The sequence below is a fragment of the Chelon labrosus genome (genome assembly GCF_963514085.1).
Source record: "Chelon labrosus genome assembly, chromosome: 14".
Classification (NCBI taxonomy): Eukaryota; Metazoa; Chordata; class Actinopteri; order Mugiliformes; family Mugilidae; genus Chelon; species Chelon labrosus.
The window spans coordinates 25,988,201-26,006,960 of NC_140347.1; the positions used below are offsets into that span (position 1 = coordinate 25,988,201).

General features: G+C 40.6%; 1 protein-coding gene across 1 annotated transcript; it reads right to left on the reverse strand.

The window, feature by feature from the left end:
• Positions 1–5,564: 5,564 nt before the first annotated feature.
• Positions 5,565–16,221, reverse strand: sel1l (SEL1L adaptor subunit of SYVN1 ubiquitin ligase). Its single transcript, XM_084560194.1, has 21 exons — positions 15,655–16,221; positions 15,448–15,485; positions 14,669–14,861; positions 13,596–13,763; positions 13,217–13,322; positions 12,518–12,680; positions 12,329–12,382; positions 12,176–12,235; positions 12,005–12,086; positions 11,737–11,891; positions 11,400–11,456; positions 11,242–11,310; positions 10,851–10,928; positions 10,548–10,610; positions 10,260–10,347; positions 9,935–10,083; positions 9,552–9,717; positions 9,360–9,434; positions 7,985–8,157; positions 7,710–7,838; positions 5,565–7,546 (listed from the first exon to the last, which is right to left on the reverse strand). Exons 1-21 carry the CDS (start codon positions 15,740–15,742, stop codon positions 7,259–7,261), a joined length of 2,442 nt encoding a protein of 813 aa, XP_084416320.1. The 5' UTR covers positions 15,743–16,221; the 3' UTR covers positions 5,565–7,258.
• Between the last annotated feature and the right edge of the window lie 2,539 nt (positions 16,222–18,760).

Consider the following 18,760-nt stretch of genomic DNA (forward strand, 5'->3'; position numbering starts at 1 on the left):
TCCTTAGTTGTTAATTAACCAACCAGGATAACCAGGAATTGATTACTAGTCGATAGATTGATCAACTATAGTAGTCTTTACAGCAGTCTTTTCGCTTTGCTCTCACAACCAAAAGAAAATGCAAGAGAAGACAAGTGTGCTGGCAGACACCTCATCTCAAGTAGGCCTCACCATCCATAAAGGGAAAACAAAAGTCCTCATGGTCAACACAACTCACGGAGATCCAGTGACCCTGGAGGGAGCAACACTTGAGGAAGTTAGAGCCTTTACATACTTACCCAGTGTCATAGACAGTCACGGCAGCACGGATGCAGACGTCAGCAAAGCAAGAGCCACATTCATCCAACTCAAGAACATCTGGAGCTCTAAAGAAATCAGCCAGCGGTCCAAGCTCAGACTCTTCAGCTCTAACATCAAGCTGGTACTACTGTACAGAGCAGAGACGTGGAGGACAACAAAGACCACAATGATGAAGTTACAAACGTTCATCAACAGATGCCTGAGGAGGATCATGAGCATCCGCTGGTCAGACACCATAAGCAATAAAGATCTCTGGTGGAGAGCCGGTCTACCACCAGTGGAAGAGGAGATCAAGAGAAGAAGGTGGGGATGGATCAGCCACACACTCTGAAAGCACAACTCCAGCATCACATGACGAGACCTCAGATGGAACCCCCAAGGCAAAAGAAAGACACCTGGCACAGGGACCTGGAGGCTGACATCAAGCAGTGTGGCCTGACTGGAAAAGAAGGCCCAGGATAGAAGACTCTGGCGGACTATGATCAACGGCCTATGCTCCATGAAGGAGCACTAGGTAGAAGAGAAGAGAGTCTTTAATTGGTCCAGTTCTGCACGAGAACACAAACTGGCAACTGTGAAACAGATGCAGTGTAATTAAATGGGGTATTTGCGCTCAGTCCTCTTAAAATGTGTTGGAATTGTGGACAGAATCAAAACATTTTTGTTGATTTAATCATTTAGACCCAAACAGATGGAAAAGAGCCCCAGGTTTAAAAATACCAGAATCACCCTTTAAGTGGAGTTTTTTCTGATCCCTTCCAGCTTGTGTAACAATATATACTGTAGCTATAAATATGTTCACACTTCCTTTAGAAAATGAAATATAAAATACACCAACGTCCTTCACTTGGCTATTCTTGGGTTCTACACCTTTTCATCTCATATAAGTCATTATAATACATTCTTTTGTCATGTAACATTACTATTCTCTACACAATAAATAATTTTGAATGGCTTGTTGACCACTAATCGCACCGTGCCTTTAAACTTAATACAGTGATTGAAAGTCATTATTCACCATGTTGTTCCACAGTCCCTTGGCCAGCTCCTCGTGTCCCTTTATGGTGAAGTGGAAGCAGTCGTGAGTGAAGAAGGTCATATCGATCTTCCCGTTCTGCTCAAAGAGACGAAACACACGCTGAAATGTATGTGACTTCTAAGGCCAAAAGCTGCAGCTGTCACACCAGGGATCCTAATGATTCAAGCTCGCCGTGCAATGTTTCACACTGATTCATCCCCTGGAAGCAGACGCCGAAGCCCCGGTGATATGATGCGGCCTATGGAGCGAGATAGATTACCGGGAGGCGGGGAGGGTCGGCGTATTTCAGGAAGGGCTGGAGAACAACGGCAAAGTTGTCCCTGAAGAAGCGGTCGCCGGACAGCAGCTTCTCCAGTCTTTTCTGTGGATTAACACGAAAAACATTCATCTGCCATTTTCCTTTAAAATTTCAAAAATAACATAATAAATCAGCCTGACGTGAATAGAAAACACGATCTTAAAAGGTGACAGAGGTTAGTGGCACCTGGAACTCCAGATTGACCTCCACCAGCTCCTGCAGTTCAGGAGACCTGGCTACTGGCTCTATCAGGCACGAGCAGAAAGACCTGATTCAGAGAAAAAAGAAAGAAAGAAAGAATGGTACACATGAATAAAAAAACATTGTAAGACTCATGTCACCACAAGTCAAGTACATGTTCAGTGGTGCATCTGCTGCAGGCTTGTTCTACTTATTCTTTAAAGATTCTCACCAGAGCAGAATTCTGCGTACTTTGAGTATTTTTATTATTATTTTTCAATTTACTTGAGTTGGTTTTCTCATTTTAGTTTTTATTATTTTTGTTGTTTCTTTAAATTAAAATATGGGGGCAATTGTGTGGAACAACATGACTTGGGCTGGTAATGCAGACGAGTCCTCATACACAGCAATGCTTCCTCACACTTGCGACTAAAACTAAAACCTTTCTGTGCATGTTATAACCCTTGCCATTTATGTGTGTGTGTGTGTGTGTGCACTGGAGAATTTCTTGGAGGCTTCCAGCTCTTATGTCACAAAATCACAGATTTAAGATGAGCACAGAGAAACCTGTGATGTTGATTCTGAGAAAGAGCACCTCACCTCTGGAGCAGGCACCCCGGGGTGGGCTTCTGCACCTCCCTCAGAGTCTGCATGGGCAGGATCTGAACCACGTTGACGATCATACGGGGAACCTGCGGCACAGCGGGGAGTGAATTCCAGCACCATGCTGTGAGCAAAAACGTCTAGTTTCCAGTTGTTTTACTTTACCTCGTTCATGAGCATCTCCAGTGAGACAGCCATATAGTGGATGAAGTTGTCCACTGAGAAAAGAGCCTGGAAAGAACACGATGCATGATTTATCAGTGGCAGGACAAAAGTTTCTCTTTTGAACTAAAGAAAAGGGAGGACAGACCTTATCCTTGCAGTAATCACAGATGTCATTCATGCCCATGAGGATAGTCAAAAGCTTCCAGTCCTCTTCAAAGTTCAGACCCTAAGGGAAGACGAAACAGAGGGAGGATCATAAAAAGACATGCCTGTTAACTCTATCATCTCTCTGTTGTTACACTTCAGAGAAAGCGTGGCGTGACCGCACCTCATAGCCTCTCAGTGTGTCGATCAAATGTCTCGTCTGGCTGGGGAGATTGCTGGAAAAGAAAGCATAACGTCGTTCTAAATGTCAATTAGAAATACAAGAGGAAAGGTTTTTAGAACACAATTTCACACCAGCATCAGCCTGAAGCCAAAACAGAACCAAAAGTCAGACAGAAAGTTTCTGCCATTACTGGATGCATTAAATTGAAACAATCGACTATTTCATTGTTTCTCAGTCATTACAAACGGCGCTGGTCACTGTGGAGAGCTCTCACAAGGTGTTGTGTCCAGTCACAGCCAGGTTGAAGCCTGTTTCACTGATATGAGCCTGCATCCCGTGGACTGTCTTCCCAGGAGCGGCACCAAGCAGAGCGGGGTTGAACAGCTTGATAATATCTAAAACGCACAGAGAGCGTGTGTTTCAGTTGAGTTTGTTTTGAACAATAATGACAAGGAATAGCTCAAATATGACACCAGTGACACCTTACTTGCTAAAGTGATGACATCTTGAAATGTCCCATAGCCTCCAATACTGCAAAGAAAGGAAATTATTATTTATGTTTATTTAGATTTAATGTAAATTTAAAACTGTTATTTACAAGGCGGACCACCCACAAAACAACCTTTAACGGTCTGATCTATAGTCTGATCTATAGAGGGAATCCACTCTATATTAGGTATTATGTACTGTCTAGATGTAGGATCCCACACCACCATTATCATCAGTGAGACAGATTCACACTTGATTTCTGTCACCTCCATGACACGTGGCGAAACTCAATAGGAATCCCAAGGACAGTGGTGGCATTAGCTCCTATGGCCGTCTGAGAAGGAAGGACAAAACATACGATCTTTACATATGTGACCAAATTTGCTGGATTTCGATCAGATAAAACCTTTTTATGTAACTGCATTAACAGATTTGTGTTTAAAATATAAAGGTTTTTATCCGTTTACCAGTTTGGATCATAAATACAGCTTCAGACTTCTATTAGAACAGTAAGTGCTCTGTGGACACTGAGTAAATAAAGTGTTATGTAACTGATACAGAGATAATTTTTGTGGCACACCAGTTTAGTGTGAAGTAACCAGATTAACAATCCCTTGCCGGTTATCCATCTAACTAATCGGTGCAGTCATGTATTAGTTAATCATGTCTTCACTATATGATTTATTCCCGATCCTCTTAGTCCATCTTTGTTTTAACCTCACTGCACAAATGTACCGTGTGCCAATGCCAAATCTATGCAAGATGAATAAACCATCCAGCTGTAGCTATTTCTGTGAGATTACACCACATAAAACAAAAAACAGAACAATAAATAGACCTACTGTCAGAGAGTCCCCCAAGGCGGCGATCACTTTGATATCAGCCGCCTTCACAAACTCAACTGGACCAAAGACAGAGGAAGGAAAGACAGAGTGAGTCGGTTGAATGTAACAGCTGATTTGGTGTTAATGACTCTGTGTGACCTCGGCAGACCTGAGGAGGGGACAGACGGAGAAGGGCTCATGTCTGGACACTGGAACGCGGGATGTTTGAAGCTCACCGGTCGGGTTTTCTCTGGAAACTCCTGAACAAGGAAGAGGAGCCTCGCTGTCAGATCATTACCAATCTCTTATTTTCTTGTACTGATTGCATGTTTATCTTAAGTGACCAACAAGAGGTAGATTTGCCCTTTGTTTGCCTTCCTGTTGTCTTGTAATCTTGTTTGACTGACTTTTCATCAACTTAGTGACCCTTTGATTTATGTCTTTAGCCTTTTAGCTCGTTCTACACGTTGTCACTTTATAATAAGTTGTCTCCCAAACTTAAATCTGTTTTAAACTATTACAAGCGATTACTTTTGTTTTATGTTCACTTCTCTGTTTAAATGATGAAAATGTCGTTTCATGACATTAGCATTAGATTCTTGATCTTTTCCAGCATCCAACAGCAACACTATTATCATGTTCAGTCATAAAACATACCTTATTGAGGGCCTCCTTGCTGTAGTGTCGTATCCCCTCTTCATACTCCCACCACCAGTCGTTGCCTTTCAGAGAACAGTTGTTTCCAAAGTGTCCGAAACGTGTCAAATGAGCCTATGAGCCTCTTTAATCCAGTAACTAAAAACATTTCCTTTAAACATTGTCAGTTTACTTTGCCCCGTGTATATAGAGGTACACCACATGTACTTCTATATACATGCTCATTGGTTACCAGTTCATAACAACAAGCCATAAACAATATAAAGGCCCTGTTTTAGAGGCTGTTGTAACAATAAATATAAGCTCACTGCCTCACATGTGATCTGCCCTCCTGCTTGTTCTAGCACTTACCTTTGACAGGGCAGGACGCGAGCACACATGTTGCCACGGCGATCCAAAGCCACTCCATAGTCGTGCGTATGGGCCAGTCAATGGGTCACCCATGCACAGCGCACAATGTGATGCTCACTTTGTACAGCGCTGTCACTTTGTCTCGCTCACACTCAATGAGCTGAGCGACAACCTGCGGGTCCAATGAGAGCCGACCATATACTGACTAATGTCAGCAACATATTAACACAGTATGTTAAAACGTTTTAAAGCGAAGCAGTGTGTATTGAAAGAACTTGATTACACTTCTTCATTACATAGCGACGTAGAAATAACATTAAACATTAGAAATAACTTAAATATCCATATATCATTTATTCATTTCTTTATAAACTTGTCTTTGCGATGGTAAAAATGCAATCTTCAACAATGCAGACCAGTGTTTCATTTTAGACCAATTGTGATTTGTGTGGGTATCAGGGTGTGGGTGTAGGAAACCGTTACCATCGTGCAAACAACACTTCACTGTCCTTTTTGAGTTTGTTCATTTCATGCACATGTATTGGCAGATACATTCTCAATCATTCTTACAACAAGCACATATTGAGGAACTGGAAAAAAAGGGATCTTGGAGAATGTGGCAAAAAATAGAGGTTTCAAATCTAGTTTAGATAAATACTGTATGGCCTCAGCATGTCTTCATTTGTTTTCCATTTCAGGCTCAGATTTCTGGCCATCTGATCTGAAAAGTGAAGGCAGATCTCCAACGGTAGACTTTTGGTGAGGGGGTGGAAATTCTCACAACAGCTGAAGTTGTGTAATCATTAAAAAAAAGAAAAGAAAAATGACCCGCTTCCTCGAATATAGAAACAAAGTTCGAGGTGTTGCTATCTTTAAGGCTGCTCCAGGTCCTGCCTCAGCTAACAGTTGGCTTAGTAAACTAAAACAAAAAAAAAATATAGATATGAGACAAACTGCTGAGCTACCTTCCAAAACAACAACAAGGACAATCCAATCAAAGTAATTTGATGGAGAAATGTCACAACACCATACAGTAGTTCTAGGCTTTCTCTCCCTGGACTCTCTACTGTACATCAGTCTTTCTTGCTCACTTGCACTTTAGTTAAAAGCTTGTGCACTCTGCTTTCACTATTCTTGTAGAGTGAAAGATGTTTCTGTATGAATTTCAAAAAGGATCTGTATCAGGGATTTTGGTGACAGCTCAGTTTTGACTGGCTTCAGTAGCTTCTCATATGTCAGGAACCATAACAAACATCAACCTATTGAAAATGAAACCATTTACAGGAGGTTTGTTCTCATACTGACTAGTATATTTTAGCACTGTTACTGATGTTGAATGAACTGCAGGCTTGCAAAAAACCAAAGAATGCAAAAATTAACGTAAAATTTGTTCACTCACAAAGTAGCTGAAAAAGGTGCCTGAACTGAAAGTCTACAAAAAGATCAGAAAAAACTGCAGGATCATGACTTTCTTTAGCAACTAGATGAGAAAATTAAATTATTGTAGCTCACATGTTCCTGTCTCTAAATGCTGCATGAAATTAGGATTTAAGCTTTTCACACGGTTCCTCAAAACAAAAGGGAGAACGACAAGAAACTAATGCACATATTAGATTCCAGTTTTCAGATCAGTCACGTTCAAAATTTCCTTTTATCTGGTAACCACAAGACTACTTCCACTGTGAGGACACTGGTGCTGCTTCTGGCAGTATCCTGAGTCACAGACTAACGAGTCCCAAGCCCGTGTTATCTTTCCAACACTCTGTTGTGTAGCGTTGTCCACAGACAAGCCCCGTGTCCTGTTCTCAGCAGGGTACCAGCATATTTAAAATGGAGAAAGGGAGTTGTGAGACTGAACAGTTCAGCAGCCGTCAAGTCTTTTTTAGCATGTGGAGAGGAGCAGGCAGAGTGGGAGGGGTGCTTAAAGTAGCAGGTATTCAGCTTGTAAGCACCAGCTGCTCCATGCACTGGGTTGCTGGAGCCGCTTGTCTGTCTTTTACAGTCCTCTTTACTCTGGCTTGCTCTCACTGCTGCTGCTCCTCCTCCTCTTCCTCCAGGGCCAGTGTCTCTTCCTGAGCCTGGGGCTCAGCCTGGGCTGAGGGTTCTTCTTGAGGTGGAATGGGAGGGGGCGCTGGCGCTGGGGCAGGGGCAGGGGCAGGGGCAGGTGGTCGAGGTGGCACTATGATTTGGTGTTGGCGCTGTCGGTAGGCAATGATTGTGCCTAGCAGCAGGGCGATGACGGTCATGAGGTAGAGGTCCCACTCCGGGCCAAGAAGCTGGTCCAGGTCCACCTGAGTAACCAGCTCCTTCAGCTGACAGAAGATTGGGGAGAGGATGAAGGACAAAGATGCATATGATCAATTTAATAATTCTCTATAGTGAAATAGCTTTTAAATAGGCCAAATGAAAATTGTGAGTTGCTAATTCCAAACCAAACCCTTAGTGGGCCAGCAGGAGGATTTAGGAAGTACTCACATTAAGATCTTGCAGGTACTGCAGAGTGTAAACCAGACCCAGCTTGCACAAGGCCAGGAAAACTGGGACCTGGGCATCAGGACTGGCTTCAGCGGCCATGTCGTAGAAGCGCTTGGCTAAATGTATGTCCTGAAGAATATACATGGGACAGTTCTGAGCTCAAATCACTGGAACTACCACATTAACTACACATTCAGAAATGAATATAACTAAATGCAAATAAGCTGAATGTGAGCAGGCTGATTTTAGCAAACATGAGTGATGGCCCATCTCACCTGTTTGATACCCAGGCCTTTCTCATGCATGTAACCCAAGTTAAACATAGCCTGGGCGCTGTGCTGCTGCTCTGACGCCAGTCTGTAGTGAATGAGCGCCGTCTCATAGTCCACATCAGTTCCGTAGCCGTAGAAGTGATAGTCTCCTAGTTTTATCCTTGCCACAGTGTAGCCTTGAAAGGATAATTACAAGTGTGAAGTTTTGTTCTTTGTTAAGATTTGGTTTTATATGCTTATAATACGCACAAAATATGTTATATTCCTAAACTAGTCTAGCGCTACCTCACAACATCTTTCATTCCCTCTGACCCATAGAGAAGGACTGAGATAAATCATGATACAGTATTTGATACCTTGCTCTGAGTGAATACATGATTCCGATTGGCTCCAGGGTGCTGACTAAGCCTGTACCTAATGTGGGTAACCATAGCAACAGGGACACGGCGAAAGCCTCCTTTTACAAGTCATTACAACACGTTATAAGAAGCTAACATCGAATCCCTCATTGCCTCATCCTCTGAACACCACAGGATGGCGACTGTAACACACGCCTCCTTGGACTTACTTATAATTTGTATCACTTGAACGACCTCATCTGCTACGTAACGCTTACTTCAGGGTGCAGACGTCAGTATACATCATTTGTTGTAAAACTCTTTATACCAACTTGAGGGGGAATAACATGGTTGGATAACTATCTAGCCTGGTTGTTAAACATACAGTATATGCTCAAATTCTAATTATATTTACCATTTGTCAACCATTTGCAATGCGATTAGCTTACAACTGAGACAAAGAGTTTCTATTAGCTGAGCGGACTATTTACTGGAGTAGTGAACATTGTTTTCATTGCCTTAGAACCTTAGGGGATAGGATTCCAGGTATTAGTCTAATCCTCAAATGTTACCACAGCAACCGAGTTATGGCTTGTTAAAAAAATGATTCAGAATGGGTGGAACCACTGTTAGTTCAAATCCTGTGTAATATAATAAAGCTTACTTGAGTATGTAAACAACAACTAGACACATCTATAGCACCACATACTCAAAACCAAATGCAGCCAAAATACACAGCCACAGTTACACAGAGTAGAGGCTGGCAGAGCAGCTGCAGCTCTGTTCACAGCCACTGGCTACGTACTGTAGAAGCTCAGCCCATTGAGAGACTTAATACGCAATAAAAGAGTGACATCGTCTCTCCTTTATGCAGTATCTGCATTGCATCTCCTAAACTGGCTCATATAGGATGGAGGAATGTAACAAATAAAGTAAGAGAAGCTGCGTAGTCGTCTTTACATATAAATAGGTTGAATCTTGAGATGCTATAAATACATTAAACAGTTTAAATAGTTGAAGGATGAAGTGTTTGGACTCACCTTGTGCTGCAGCTCTTGTCCAATGGAGCAAAGCACGAGGGTATGTCTCATTCTCACTGAAGATATTTGCCCCTTCTGTTTAATCCACACAAACAACACCCGAAAAGATGACCATGTTAGTGCAATTAATGATCATTATTTCCTTATAATAATTCTGATGTCAAGCAGTCTCCTGGTGTTGGTCTTTCTTACTCTGGTCCAGAATGAAGGCTACATTGCTCTGAGCCACCTCGTAGCCCTGCTCAGCCAGCAGCAGATACTGAACCAGGGCAGCGTCTGTCTCTCCCTCCTTGAAGCGGACATAGGCCGTCATCAGACGTTCTGACCAGCGACCACGCTCGCACACGTTCTTGAAAAGCTGCAAATAAGACACAGACACAATGTGTGACTGACTTGAAACCTATGTAACAATGGGACAGTGACTTAATTATTTCTACGGTTTGATTTCTGTATGTGTAAGGAAGATATGTAACTGGCTTTAAAGGAAAAATTATTTCTGAACACCACCACAGAAACAATCTTTGTTTATTTCAGTTCCATGCGGAGAAAGCACCAGCCACTCCAAGTAAGCTCACCTCTACAGCAGTGTGGCAGGAGCGCATCACACCAGTACCAGTAGCGTGCATCTGTGCCAAGTTGTAGAAGGCCAGGATGTGGCCGGCTTGTGAGGCAAGGTTGAAGAATTTAAGGGCCTGTTTGTAATCACGCTTCACACCAATGCCGTCTGGGAAAAAACAGGAAGGAGAACAGAAATGTAATAACAGGAAGCAAATAAAGAAGAATGTGACAACAAGAAAGAAGGGAAATCTATGACAAAAGGCCACAAGACACTGGAGGAAAGTGTGTACAACCACACATGATTTCACAGGTGTGTACACACAATGAGCCCTCAACACTCACTGTAATACATGGTGCCCAGCTGGAGCTGTCCGTCCACCCAGCCCTGCTCTGCTGCCTTCTGGAAGTATTTCAGTGCCAGCTCATAGTTCTGAAAACAAAAGGCACTGAACTTTCAAGTGGCTGCTCTGACTACATCATGAGTGATGCTCTGCTAGCTTCCTTTCAAAATAAAAGGCTCATTATTTATTTAAACACCAATCCCAGACATTGAAATTGCTGAATTAGCATCTTATTATACACAGTATGATATCAAACTTTGAAAAGGACTGTAATAAAAAGATTGCTTACCACTGGGACGCCTCTTCCATACAGGTAGGCCATGCCAAGGCCACTCTGTCCAACCGGATTACCCTAGAGAAAATAATGAGTGGTTAAATTTTTTAATGCTAGAATGCTAAAAAGTGTTTTAGTATTCTGTTCCTCTGTCTGTCTTTTTCCCCTCTGCCATAAACTGTATCCCCCTCCTTATAACAAAAGCCTCTGTGTTTAAGTTTTGACATACATCTGTTAATGTCTAATAAAAAGTTATGGAGGGATACAAATGCTGTAATAACACTGATGTAATACATTTGTCTGCAGTTTCATTCTTACCAAGTCAGAAGCCTTCTTGAAGTACTGCAGGGCAGTCTCGTTGTTCTGAGGGATGAACTCGCTGCCTTCTGAATACATCTGAGGGACAGATATATGCAACATGATCCAAAGCCGACAAATGCACTACACCGCTTACTGTGATGACAGCAATGCCAAATCATTGGTTTCATTTATTTTGGATTCAATTTAGACCATCTCTTTGCTCTCCAACTAAACAACTTTATCCCCTTGAATTCTCACAACACAGCACACATGAAAACAGAAAACTTAACTCCATCAATACCTGTGAGTATTGAGGTTGCCTTTAGAGGAAAATAATATGGCAAGCTGGCTGGTGGGATAATAATAATTTTCAAATACCAGAAAAGTACATAAGCCTTTTCCTGCTCACCTTGCCAAGGAAGGCCATAGCATGTGTATTCCCTGCATTTGCAGCCTGGGTGAAGTAGTCATACGCCCTCTGTTGGACAGAAAGCAACACAAATGCATTTACCAGAGCGAAACAACCTGAAAAATACAATCACTAAAAACATTTGAAGAAAATGCTACCTGGTGATTCTGTTCTACTCCACGTCCTCCATGCAAGTGAAGCTGACCTAGTCCCACCTGGAAACAAAACATTCAATTACAATTAGTAATAATGTTCTGAAATGAAAACTACAACGACCTTCAGATTAATACTTTATATTCTGATAATGAATCATTTTGTAAATGTAACAAAGCTTAAAAAAAATTAAAAACAAAATGTTCTTCATACAATAAAGTAAACTTCTATCCCTTCAACCTACATTCTGTTTATGATCATGGACATATAGAATACTTGACAAAGTAAAAAAGTTCTGCATATGTTTGTTACTGTATTGAATCATTCTGATGACACTTTTACCTGAGCTTGGACATCTCCTTTCTCAGCTAGAAACTGGTAGTACTGGATGAGGTCCTCCTCCAACATCCCACTGGTGGAGCCTGGGTTCTCCACCTCATCCAGCAGCCGGATCTTCTGCACCGCTGAGCCGCCTGTCAGGGACACGTCGCTGGCCACTGGAGGCGATGAAGGAGAGAAGAGTGTGGAGAAAGAGTAATGTCAGAAGGAATTTTGACATTATTTGCCCAAGAAAAATTAGAACCCGAGTATGATATTAGTAAATGCTTACCCTGATTTGCCACAAGCCTGTAATGTGTTAGTGCTGATTCACAGCTTTGGGGGACACCCACACCTCCCCAGTATCTGTATCCCTATGAAATAAATATAATTAAATGTCATTATTTATACTATAGAAAGAAAGTATTGTATAGTTGCTTCTCTGACAGACAAATCAGCTCACCAGAATCATGTGAGCTACCAAGTTTCCACCGAGTGCACCAAAGGTGTAGTAAACCAAGGCCTGAAAAACAGACAGTACAGCTAGTGTGTTAGCATCAAAAGTGACTTACAAAAACAGTCATTAACAACATAACTACAAAGAAGTGAAATGTACCTTAGCTTGACTTGAGTTAACTCCAAGTCCTGCTGCGTACAGAAAACCAAGAGCCTACAAAAATGTAAACAAAGCAGAGTTTAACACAGCTGATTGTCATGATTGATCATCTGTTTAATAATATGACAGGTGAAAATGGCTTTTAACACTTTCCTGAAGTTGCATTAAATGTTTGAGTGAGATAATTACCGTCTGAGCTTTAGGGGAGCCCTCTATGGCAAGCTTCTCAAACATTTCCTTGGCCCTGGTGACGTTCTGGTTCATGTAGTCTCCAAACAGCATGGCATACGCCACCTTCTCCGTGGCTTTCTGGTGACCTTTCTCTGCTACTTTCAGCAGCTTTTCGTACAATCTGAGAGAGTGGTTGGATAAGCACAGACGGCACAGGTGAACAGATAATTAGATTGATAAATGTGTAATGCAAGCAAGATGTACAAACATAGGATAATGTGACATCTAAAGCAAATAAAGATGTACTGAGGAAAGTCACATGAGCACTAGCCTCATATATAAACAGACAGAAAATTCACTTTCACAACATATAAGACACTGTCTGCAAGCAATTTGGACTACATGATAAGATGACTGATCCACAGAAAGCTTGAAAGGGTCTGTGTAGTTTTTATTTCACAAGAACAGACTAAATATTAAATCAACATTTTTTTTCTTAGCTTGTTATCACTTGCATTTCTGAGATCGAAAGTTCATGGTTCACCCTTCAACCAATTATTAAGTCTGAGTGGACCAAGACTTGAGGTGTATTTTCAGATTCATAAAAGATAAATCATTATAGATATATCAGCAAGTTCAAATGCTTTTTACGGCAACATCTTCTTTAAGTCATGATCTCAAAAGCACTGTCAAAACAACCAAGCAAAAGAAACTCACTCTTTTTTCTGAGTCTTCCTGGTGGTGGCATTGAGCATGCGCAGGACAGTCTGATACTGCTCCTCGGCCTCCTCTGCCTGCAGTCTCTGCTGTGCCTGCTCCTCCGCTGAGGAAAACAGAGAAAGATGAAATTGAGGATTTCAAAACACTGGCAGCACTATGGGTTAAACTAGAAATGGAAATGAAACCGTGAAATGTCTTTAGGCTAGTTTCAGTAGCTGCTGAGTTTACTACTGTTTTTATTTAGAAGAGCAAAGAATAATCCATAGCAAATTCTGAAACAATTGTGTGTGAAAATGTTGAGCCAATGTGGTGGTTATGTTTGCTTTGAGGAAGTGTTTACTTTAATGAAATACCAGTTGCAGAGTTGAAAACTTACTCTCACAGAAACCCCACTTCTTATCCTGGTCATAGTCATAGGTTGTAGCACACCACAGCCGTCCATCCCCCCGTCCGTCTGTGGTACAGTCCAAGTACTCCATACCCTGGAAGAGGAAGGGGAAGATGCAGGGCTCTCCATGGGCCGTACCTCCATTCACCACAGGAACTGTTTTAAAAAACAAACAGGCATATAATTATTCATCTAACAAAAAATTAACAATAGAGTAAAATCAGTCAATAATTTATGATGTAAAATGTAACTCAAATTTATATATAGATTATGTTAATTTCAATAAACCTACATCTTCAAACAAGCTTACCACCAAGCTCATTAAAAACAATTCCCAAGTAAAATGATGTAACTGGCTGCAAGAGGAGGCACAGGTGCGAGGAGCTGTTAATTTCTCATGGGGTTTAACAGTTTCTACAATCTGGCACTGCCTTGAAACCACATGCGCACGCCTTTGCTCAAAAGTCAGCAAAACTGAAAACAGGTTAACGTGTCAAGACTCAACACAGCTTAAAAAATTAAGAAAAAAGAAAGTCCTCAGTCTTAAAGATGAGGTGAATGCATGAGATCAGAAGTTAGGGCTGAGGAATCAGTAAAGCCAAAAACAGCTTATCATTGCTACCTGCTGTTGTCAAAGGGCATACACATTAAAGGGCATACATATTTCCGTAGGTTCAGACCAGAATTGTTGAACTACATCATTAAATGTTCCTACAATTTAACATACTACCATTGAGGTCCTTACTTTAAGCTTCAAATCTCACTTTTTACCGTGTCTAACCTTCTAGTATAAAGATTCAATATTACATTATTCCTTCCAGCTCTAGCCACAGCTGGACAGGAAATATATTGTAATAAGTCTCCTTCTACAAAATTATACAGATTACTCCAGCTCATGATTTCTGTCTCATCATGACCACTTTCCTCAAATCATAGCCTGTAATAGCATAGTTTATGTTTGGTACTTAACACAACGAAGCTCAAAATCCAAATTCAAGTTTACTACCCAGTGATTATTTGTCCTGGCTCTACTGCATGAAATATTAAATTGTGCTCCTTACCTTCTTTAGGTTTCTCCTCAACAGGGGGAGGCTGATCAGGTAGATCCTCCTTCTCCTCTCCCTCCAGTCCATCTCCAGGTGATTGCTTCTCCTCCTCAGGTTGGGAGACGTCGTGACCGTTCACAGAAGCATCTGCTACAATTCCTGATGTCACACGGACATCTTCCTCTTCAGATTCTGGATCATGGTAAGACTGGAGAAAAAAAAACCAACAAGTTAAAGAACTGCTGAAACGACTTAGCAGTGATACCTAAAGACACTGATATCTGCCGGGTTTAAATTTGTTCTTCATTGGATCAAGATTTAATAACTAAAATGGAACAGAAATGTGTTGATTCCTCTGTACATGACAAATGCTACTGCCTCTAATTATGTGATTATATAAACTCAACGAATACCGAGTTTCTCCTAAAACATGCCAAAGCATCTGGTAAAACACCAAGTTCATGTTTATTTAAAATGGACTTTGGTCTATGGCTTGGATAGGCTTAAATTAAGCCATCTCTGGTGCAGTCAATATATCAGACCAGAATTGTTGAACTACATCATTAAATGTTCCTACAATTTAACATACTACCATTGAGGTCCTTACTTTAAGCTTCAAATCTCACTTTTTACTTCTAGTATACAGTTGGTACAGGATGCAATAATGTATACAGTCGGTACAGGATGCAATAATGTTTATTTCAAATGACAAAAACAATCAATGAACTGAGTCAGTCTCCCTCAGGGTTAAATTTTCTAACTTGAAGATCAATTTCAAATAGCACAGGACACACCTTTAACTCTGCTCCGTCGTTCACTTGTTGTTCTTCATCTGAAAAGTATTAATATTGCAGCAGTGAAGACAGTTGTATCTTGAGATGGACAAAGCTGCTCACTAAACAAACACAGCTGCTTGCAGCAGTTTAGCAAACGTCAATCCACCCCTATCTGAAAGACAACCACAATCCGGTGACACAACAATGCTGGCATGTTATACTTACCAGCTGTTGATCCTTTGACGAAGACTAGGATGAGAATGGCCAAAAAATAAAGCGTCCTTGCCGTCTTTAAACACCTCTTATTGCCCATTGTTGATGTTGACAAGCTAACAACCTGCTAGCTGTAGCTACTGCCTTTTCTATCACCAAACATTCAGCTACAGTAGAGTCATACTATTATACGTAGCATAAATAAACTCACACACACATAAGCCCCACGGAACGAAACCAAAATGGCCCTGGATATCAACTTAGTTAATTTTAGCAACTGTAGTTGTCAAACCAGCTAACAAATTCCAATGCTAGGCTAGCAGAGTAGTACCTGCTCAAATGACGTATAGCTAACAAGCTAGTTTTACAAAGCCGCACAAAAGACCAATCAAACGGAGAAATATTTGCCCAAAAGACAACGCCTCGGCGTGAAAATGTGTTGCAGAGTATCTCTTGGTACTTAAAAAGATCAGACGTTAAGAACGAAACGCAGAACCTTTAGCCTTTGCTGTATATTACCAGATACTACTTAACGTAGCTGCCCATGTTAAGCCCTTACTACCGACCGACACTTCCTTTTCTCGACGTTCGACCAATCACAGCGCGTTCAGTTTGACAGTAGCCAATGAGCAGGGGCCGAAGATGCGTTAGCGAATCAGGTGCGTACACAGTTACGCTTCCAGTTGATGGGCTTGTCCACGACACCAAAACACGTTATGAAAATAATAGTGATGTGGAAGGTTGTTCAGTTTCACATGCGGATTCAAAACTTTGACGTATATATATATAAAAAAAAAATAGACAAAAAAAAATACATGCTTGGATGTAACTTGTGTCAAAAGGATATGCATGATGCAATGAATGAGTTACACTATAGATAATGTTCTCCGTGACAACCATGTGCTCAGTATTCAAACACAATATGGGGACTTGGTGAAATTAAAAGAAACAAGGAGCTCTAATCTAATGAGGAGATTTACATTCAACACTGAATGTAAACTTGCTGAGTGTACACTACAGGTCAGTTTACGTCTTTAGCACTTATTTTATCTCATTAGATACATAAGATCAGGAAGCTTCCTGTTTTATTTCTGTCTACAGTATGTAGATTCATCACTGCATATCAATTTATGTAAAATACTGAAACCTGGCACAGGTCTTACCATATTCTATTTTTAAAATGGAGTCTGATCTTGTAACTACTTGCATACTGATTGCACTGATGCATATCCTCCTCACGCATACATCTTAACTCTAGACGAGAAAATCAGTATTATTTAAGTGCAGTGTGAATAGCTGTTATTTCTAGAATGCAGAGAATAATTAGTGTTCTGTTTAAAGCTAACAAAATTGCAGCAATATGTTGCTACTAGCTTATTTTTCTGGTGTCTGTTTTTTTAAATTGGTATACTAAACAAATACCTTTCAGTGTCATGAATGGCTTAGAATCAGGTGACAAATAAAAGACTGCATTAGTTGTAATATTGCTGCTCCTTTGAATCCAAAACACTACACTACCACTCCTGGATCTACTGTTGTCAGAACTGACTTTAACTATTACTACCACAAAAAGTGGAGTTATGTCACGTTTGCTGTCTGTATCTAACCCCATACACCAGCACAGTATGGTTCAAGCACATTTTGACTAACTGTGGCCATGACAACACTTGTACCATAGGAAACCTGTGTTAAAGTGTTACTACAGGTCAGTTTACGTCTTTACCACTTGTTTTCTCTCAGTGTAGATGTATAAGGTCAAGATAGTTCTGTTTTCTCTATAGAATATCAATGCACCATATAGTTATATGCGCTTAAATGGAATACAAATACATACGACAGTAGACAGAAAGGGCATGCACTAAAGTGAAATTTTCACACATAAGCACTCGCACCAGCAGATGTGGTAATTAACAACTGCGCATTTATTTACAGGCAGTTTTAGTGGTCATTTCAGAGGCAGTTAGACAAAGACATCATTATCTGGAAGAAACAACATTCACAGTAAACAACATAATATAACACAGGAAGTGACAAGCTAAAAAAATCGGACAGGGACACATTATCTTTTGTTAACTCTCCCCGGCTTTGCACAAGAGAAGCATTTGTGATGTTGGACTTAGCAGAGAAGATACGATAGGTTTTTGTCCAAAATTATAAGAAGCAGATGTGCCAAAAAGATTAAATAGCTGAATAGAACACTTGCCAATGCACCATATCAGCTGGTGTCCAGATTGTGGAGGTTACAGAGCCAAAAATTAAGACTCAGATACAAATGTATTATTTCTTAAGGCAATTCATACAGTCAGCAGTTTATTTCTCTCAACTTGCACTCTAGAGCCCAAAGTATAGTTATAATGATCTTTGGTACAAAATTTTATATATTCAATGTGAACTCCTATACGTATAAAATGTATAAATGTGTTCACATTTGTTGACTGGAGTCCAGCAGTTCCTGAAGATTAACACACTCAAACATCCATGGTTTAAAAGGTTTGACAGAAAATTGAAGTACCATAAAAACTGTGATGTCATCATAGCGTGCCCTGGCTGGTCTGTGGTGATCACAGAAAAAAAAAAAAAAAAAAAACAGAAGTAGAGATATTTTGATCGTTTTTTCCTGACTTACGCCATGCTAAAAATATATATGTAACCAACAGTTCATCACCTTTTCCCATTCAGCTTTGGATTCCCATTCACTTCCAAGCTTGTTCCTCCCTGGTGAAGCACTCTGATATTACTGTTATGTGGACATATATTTACGGATTTTAATAAAAAAATATAAATAGATAAAAGGAAAATGGAGCTTAAATTATATATGAGAGACTGTGATTTAACTATTGTTATATTTTAAATCTTATTACTGCAGACACAATAAGGCAATTAGATGCAATAAATCACAGTATACAAACGGAGAGTATTCTTCCAAGCTCTCCAAATGAGTGGTTTTCTATCACCTGTGAAAATGGATTGTACTTAGGGCTGCTAGTAATAGAGGCCAAAAATCGTATTAAGGAGGATTAGAAAATAAATCCAAGGTCGCTTTTGCATATACTGTATAATTCTCCTCTAGGTATTGTGGTTATGCAATGAACTAGAGAAGCAATTTCATACATAAGTT